Raw genomic sequence first — 7,382 nt, forward strand, 5'->3', positions numbered from 1 at the left:
TCGTCAGCACTCACGGCCCATTAAATTCTTTCACGACACTGCATGAAGTGAACCATGAGGTATGATTTGGCGTTAGTAAAATAAATACTGCACATCACGTGCACGGCTGTCTTGCCGTCAAGCGAGACGCGAAGTGTGATAATCTCCATCAGTGCTGAGTACCAAAAGTCTGTTATATAGAATGTAGATTAACTCAGCACAGTGTTTGGCACGGATGGATATCAGGTGATTTGCACTCCATCCGTCCTAAATTGTAGGTCGTTTTGATGTTTCTAAGTATATATCTAAATATACATTATGTCTAGATATATAGTAAAAGTATGAATCCAAAAATAACAAAATAATCTACAATTTGGGATGGAAGAAATGTGTGATAAGAGACATCGAAATGGAAGAAAGATGATGATAACTCGGCAGTAGAGGAAATGGAAAAAAGACGCTAGTGATAACTTGGAAATGAACGGCCAAAACACGAGAGTACAGTTTGACATGCAGGCACGGGAAAAAGTAGGAAAGGCAATAATTTCTTTGTAGCCAGCGACTGTGCTTGGAAATGTACAGTCCATGCATATGGGCACGTATTCGCGTGTCAGATGTAGCTAGGGTAAATAAAAGTCAAAACGAAATTTGAGAACTGATGGAACAAAAGCACAAGTGCAGGAGCAGAGAGAACTAACAATATTCATAATGTATTATCTTAGTAATTGGCCAACAATAAACCATATACGCTAATTGTTGAGTTGTACTCCCTCTGTCCCAAATTGTGGGTCGATTTGACCTTGTATCAGAAACGGTCAAAACAACGTACAATTTGAAACAAAATAAGTAGAAATTAACATGTTAACACAGATATGAAACCAAAATAATGCCCTTATACATGTTGAATATGCAGCAGAAAAATGAAAATACCCTTGTAGACCAATAATTTTTTATTAGGAGTGTGAGTAGAACAACTACTGTAGCGATGATGAATGTTGATGAAGCAAATTGATCATCAGCTGGACGCGAGTGAAACAAGCAGTGAGATTTGAGAAAGGGACCGCATGCTGCTAAGTTTGAATAGCACGTACGTCTAGTCCAAGTTGATGGCAATATTTAAAATTATTCCTGGCTGCTCCTAGAAATTAAAAGTCGAGCTGAGCCCTGCAGCCTGATGTTGTATATATATTAACCCTAGGTCCCTTGCTAACCAGCTACCTCTTTGTTCATTTCATGCATGCACATCATGGCTCCTACTAGTTGCTTGCGCACCGGCTTCTTCTTCCTCCAGCTCCTCCTCCTGGGCCATGGATCCATGGCCATCGAGCTGCAGGCGGAACGTATCAGCGGTCTGAGCTTTGCACAAGTTGCTCCTGCTGCTGCTTCTGCTTCTGCTTCCAGCTCCAGCAGCTGCGAATTCGCGTTCGATAGGCTGCGACCGCTCGACCCGCTTCCCGAAGTAATAAGAGCGGAAGCGGGGACCCTTCAGTATTTCGACGACCCGAACCAGCAGCTCACATGCGCTGGTGTCTTCTTCGTTCGTATCGTCGTTGACGACCGGGGCCTCGTTCTACCTCGCTTCAACAACGGCGGTACCCTAATCTTCACCGTGCAAGGTTAATATAATCATATCTATGTTTAGGCCAGCTTGTTTTCCTCTTAGATTATGTAAGCTGGACTATGATTCAAGGGTGGAGGGTAAAAGATCGTCATGGGACCACTAGGGGACGGGGACCACAAATAATTTGAAATAAGCTACTCAAGGCTAGCTTATTTCAGATTATATGTGATCCCAAAATGATATTTTACCATAGTACACATGATCCATAATCCAACGATATAATCTAGGTGGATATATTATAATCTCAAACAAACAGGGTCTTAATTTATGCATTCTAGCTAATTCTGTACATGGGTTTATCAATTCGTTGTACTCTGAGTTTAGTAATTAATACACGGTTAAGAAGTGTATGGGGTTTTCATTGTGTTTCAGGGAGAGGTGTGGTAGGGGTTACCATCCCTGAATGCGGCGGAGAGAAGCGGTACCGTTTTGCTCAACATGATGTCATTGCAGTACCGCCCGGTGTTCCGGCTTGGATTTACAACGACGGCGGCAATGGACCGCTTGAGATTGTTGTGCTCTTCACCATAAGCGGCAAGGCTAACCAGCTTGAGCCACAGCACCGGGTAATTGAGGAGAATGAACAACAAACTGCTCCCTCCATCCTAAATGATAGTTCGTTTTGGATATTCTACATTCATAGATTTTGCTATGCATATGGATATACGCTATGTCTAAGATGCAATTTATGAATTTAGAAAAGCTAAAACGACCTATAATTTAGGATGGAGGGAGTACTTGCACTAATGAACTATTGCGGCACATAACAGATTAATTGGCGCATGCAGGATTTCAGTTTGGCTGGTTCCAACGGGAACAGAAGCAAGAACATTTTCAATGGATTCGCCGTTGAGTCGCTTAGCAGATCGCTTCGTATCAGCCAGTACCTGGCCACGATACTTCAGGGTCAAATGGACCAAAGGGGCACCATAGTTCGTGTGCCGGCTGGCCTTCTTCAGTTGCAGCCAAAGAACAATCTGAACGCTACCATGGCGGTGCAGTTCCAAGGCAGTGAAGAGCAAGAAGAAGATGTGCAGGATGAAGCAGGTGACATGTGCAGGATGAAGGTGACGAAGAAGTTGGAAGAGAAGGTTCTGACCGGCTACGAGTTTCCCATCCTCAACTCCGTGGGATTGAGCATTGAGAGAGGGACTTATAAACCGGTACGTTCCTCTTGATCATACACTAGTCATTATCATTCGTTCTCATGTAATTAACTTGATTCAGTACAAATTGAAACGTGCATGCAGAACACTATTTCTTCGCCATTCTACACCATCAAAGCTCAAATCGTGGCGTACCTAACCCGGGGAAGCGCCCGGGTGCAGGTGGTTGACAACCGCGGGGTCGCGGTGTTCGACGGCGTGCTTCGTCGGGGGCAGCCACTGGTCGTGCCACAGTATTACGTCGTCATAGTAGAAGCAGGGAAAGACGGGTTCGAATTCATCGCATTCAAGACCAACGCGAACCCTGTGATCAGCTACATTGCAGGACGAGTATCCGTCCTGCATGATTTATCGGTTGATGTTATTGCCGCGGCATATAATATTTCGAAATATGAGGCGGAGAGAATAAAGGATGGTCGTCGATGGGCTGCACTGTAGACCATGTAAGGAGCGATGATGTGTTGTCACGAATACTGGGTTGCACTGTAGACCATGCAGGAGCAATGATGTGTTATCATGAATACTGGCTACTAAGTAAATAAATCATGGCAAACTGTGTGTAGCAACCAACCTATATATACATGTTAATAAAGTCAATCTCATACTCCTCAGTCCCAAATTGTTAGTTGCTTTAGTTTTTGTAGGTTTATACATTTTACTATGCATCTAGACATAATATATACCTAAAGTGTATAGCAAAATTTATAAATTAAAAAATATAAAACGAATAATAATTCAGAACGGAGGGAGTATTAGTTATTAGCTGCGTTTGTTTCTTGGGATGTTGTGTACTACTCCCTCCATCTTTGTTTATAAGGTATAGTATGACTTGGCACGATCTTCTAAATAACACTTTGATCATTTATTTACCTTATACTCCCTCCATTCCAAATTGTAGGTCGTTTTGGCTTTTCTAGGTGTATAGATATTATTATGCATCTAGATATATGTATGTCTAGATGTATAATAATATCTATCAACCTAGAAAAGCTGAAATGATCTACAATTTGGAACGGAGGAAGTATTATATTGTTTATGGTTATAAACTTATAACAGTATATTTAATTACGAATCCAACCGTATAAAGTTTACATTATATAAATAAAAAAATAATAGTCAAATTATTGGTTAAAAATTGCAAAGTTTAATCTTGACATGTGAAACGGAGGGAGTAATATTAGTAAATGCGCAGGCTCGCGCTCCTCCTTGCGGCTCTCATCGGGGGCGCCGTCGGGGTCGATGGGTACGGGCGCGCGAGGAGGCTGCACATGAAGAACAAGGTCCTGGAGATGTGAGTATTCAGCTGCCGTGTGCTTCCTCCCTTCCGTCTTCTCTGTTTACAATCTTTCACCTTTCGGATTTTCTGGAGAGGCTTCTCCTTTAAGCACGAGGTGGAGAGTCCTCGGTTGTGGGATATCAAGTATAGCACGCGTCACGATACATCTTCGATTGAGGTCGGAACTATTTTCTTAATTAAGAAAAAAGCAAATCAAATTTAAAAACGCTGTAATTTCACAACCGAGCATCCAAACCACGCATATTCTTGAACCGCATCGAATCGTGCAGGATCGAACTACAATTCCTGCCTTTCCCAAACTTCCCTAGTTACACAAGGAAAAACAAACACAAATTCACACGTACACACCTCCCGGCCGGCCCAAATAATTACGAGCTGAGGGCCGGGCAACCAATACCTTCATCCCCAATTCCCCATGCATGGAGACGGAGAGCCGTCGTCGCCGGCGCCTGAGCACGGGCGAGACCAGCAGGGACGGCACCCGTGCCGGACATTATTCTTTGCGCACGTCCCCGCCGACCGGCATCCACGACCTCGCCGACGACCTCCTGGAGCTCGTCCTCGCGCGCATCCGCTCGCCCGCCTGCCTTCTCAACGCCACAGCTACCTGCAAGCTGTGGCGCCGCGTGATCGGCGGCGCCAGCTTCGTCCGCCGCTTCCGCTCGCTCCACGCGCCGTGCGTATAGTACTCGGCCACTACAACGCTGGCGGCCAGGACCATCTTCGTTCCGTCCCTTGCGCCGCCGGGGGCACCGGCGGCCGTGACCACGAGGTTGGACATCTGCGACGGCGTTCTCCGCGACTTCCTCCTCGGGAAACTCGCCCGCAGATAGGGATTGTAGCTTTGATTTGGCACAAATGATGGAGATTATCACACTTGCCGGCAGGACAGCCGTGCACGTAGACGTAGTGTAGGCCTATCTACTTACAGTGGAGTAGCTTTGAATTATAGTGCACTGGCCTGGTAAGTGACGAGTGGACGTCTATGCATATGTATTGTCTTTCTTTCCTGATAGGTCCCTTTCACTGCACTCTTGCATTTCTCACGAGCTATCACTGGCCCACTGCGTACGGTATATATCGATATAATCTTCAAGATATGTTGATTTTACTAACGCTATATCTTACCTCATGGTTTACTTCATGCATTGTCGTGAAAGAATTTAATGGGCCGTGATGTTGACAATAATAGAGACTAGAGAGTAGTTCTTGGCGTCCGTCATGTGAATTCCTGTTGCCTGTCCATCTATCATGCACACAATACCTCATGGTTTACTTCTTGTTGCCTTGCGAATTTACCATAGGAAGTCAAGATTCAGATTTTGCTATTCAAACTACTAGGAAAAATGACTTTCCATCCCCACATAGATACCGGCCAAATTCATTATTACCGGATCCAATTTGATAGCCCTCGGAGGCCTTTTAGGATAGAGTGGTAACAACAACCACTACTAAAAATCATCTTTACTGCTGGTTGGTGTTACCAACCGGTACTAAAGGGTCCTTCACGGGTTACTTCAAAAGGAAAGCATCCCGTACCCAGTTACATGTGATGTATAGGTGAGATAGTAAAAGCATCTTTAGTAGAGTTGGTATACGAGAGTGAAGATTTTGGAAAAATAATTGTGTTTCTCCAGCAGTATACCTAAAACTGGTGACCTATATTCATTCAAGGACTAAACTGCGAATAGAATCATTTTTCAAGGACCAATATGCAAATCAACACATTCTCTCCCCTCCCCTCCCCTCCCCTCCCCTCTTCTTCCCCCTCGTCCGTGCGCTGCCGCTCTCCTCATTAGTGCCCCCTCTACTCCAACCCCCCTCCCCTGTTGTCCTCCACTCCCACCCCTTGTCGGACCGGACGAGGACCACACGGCCCGCCCCCGTCCTGCCCCGTCCTTCGCCCTAAATTGACAGCAGCGTCATCTCCTCCATGTGTATCAACGAGCTGTGCCCCATGAGATCCTCTCTCATGGTGCTGGATGGTGAACTCCATTGCTATACTCACCCCTGGACCCTCTCCTCTACTCCTCCTACCATCCTCTGCTTCACTTCCCCGCCACCTTGTCCTCCACTCCTTTGGGTTGGCAAAGCTTGCACGCGTCGGGGCTAGACCAGCGAAGCATCGCTCACACGACGGAGCACTTCTGCGCCGGGGTTGAGCTGGTGGCGCTCACCTGTAGAAATCAAATTGAGCATAGAGACAGCAAAATCGAGCACAGGGTGGATTTCCATGGTGGCGCTAGCAGTCGGAGGTGAGGACAGAGGATGCTGGTGGTGCGGGGGTGGAGGGGACGTAAGTGACGTGAAAAGCTCCGACCAAGAGCAGTTGGCCTTCCCGCGAGAGAGGAGAGAATATAGCAATCCATGAGTTGGATTGGTATATTTACATATTGGAGAGAGAAATTTAGGTCATAGCTTAAAACTTTTAGGTATATATACAGCAAATCATATAGGTCATCTGTTGGAGCTATTTTTTTTTTGTGATTCTTAGGTATTCTTGTAGTTTTTAGGTATAACAATCCATTATACCAAATTTACTAGAGATTCTCTAAGGAAGATATCGATGATGGCCTGTATACACGACCTTCTTACAATGTTTCAAATACATGCTGCAAGTATCATCTAAATAGTGCGTGCAGGCTCGGAATCCCTTGTTTGACTGTCCGAACAGATTACCAAGCACCGGCCAATCATTGATGGTTACGAACAACAATGCTCGTCGATTAAAAGTCTCATTTTTATCCTCATTCCACACACATACACCTTCTTCCTTCCATAACAGTAGAAGTTCATCGACCAACGGTCTTCGGTAAATATCAATGTCGTTGCCAGGTTGTTTTGGATCTTGGATAATTATCGGCATCATAATGAACTTCCGCTTCATGCACATCCATGGCGGAAGGTTGAACATACATAAGGTCACAGGCTAAGTCCTATGATCACTACTGAACTCTCCGAATGGATTGAATCCATCTGTACTTAAACCAAACCGTATGTTCCGCATCCTTTTCAACCTCGGGAAATTCTCTATCAATTGTTCTCCACTGAGGCCCATCAGCGGGGTGTCTGGTCATTTCATCTTGTTTACGTTCTTCTTTGTACCAACGCATCAACTTTGCATGTGCCTTGTTTCTGAACAAACGCTTCAACCGTGGTACTACATGGAAATACCACATTACCTTCGCAGGAACTTTCTTCTTGATGGCCTGCCCCTCAACATCAATGGGGTCATCTTGCCAGATCTTATAACGCAACGCTTTGCGCACAAGACAAGCATCCAATTTCTTAAATTCCTCACCACGATAGAGGATACAGT

The 7,382-nt window shown here is 45.1% G+C and overlaps 1 protein-coding gene across 1 annotated transcript; it reads left to right on the forward strand.

The window, feature by feature from the left end:
• The first annotated feature begins 1,294 nt into the window (after window positions 1-1,294).
• LOC101777279 (glutelin type-A 3) lies at window positions 1,295-3,204 on the forward strand. The gene is made up of 4 exons (XM_004964085.1): window positions 1,295-1,595; window positions 1,973-2,166; window positions 2,389-2,763; window positions 2,851-3,204. The coding sequence occupies exons 1-4, from the start codon at window positions 1,295-1,297 to the stop codon at window positions 3,202-3,204; spliced, it is 1,224 nt and encodes a 407-aa protein (XP_004964142.1).
• The last annotated feature ends 4,178 nt before the right edge of the window (window positions 3,205-7,382 follow it).

This window comes from Setaria italica, chromosome III (genome assembly GCF_000263155.2).
Source record: "Setaria italica strain Yugu1 chromosome III, Setaria_italica_v2.0, whole genome shotgun sequence".
Lineage (NCBI taxonomy): Eukaryota > Viridiplantae > Streptophyta > Magnoliopsida > Poales > Poaceae > Setaria > Setaria italica.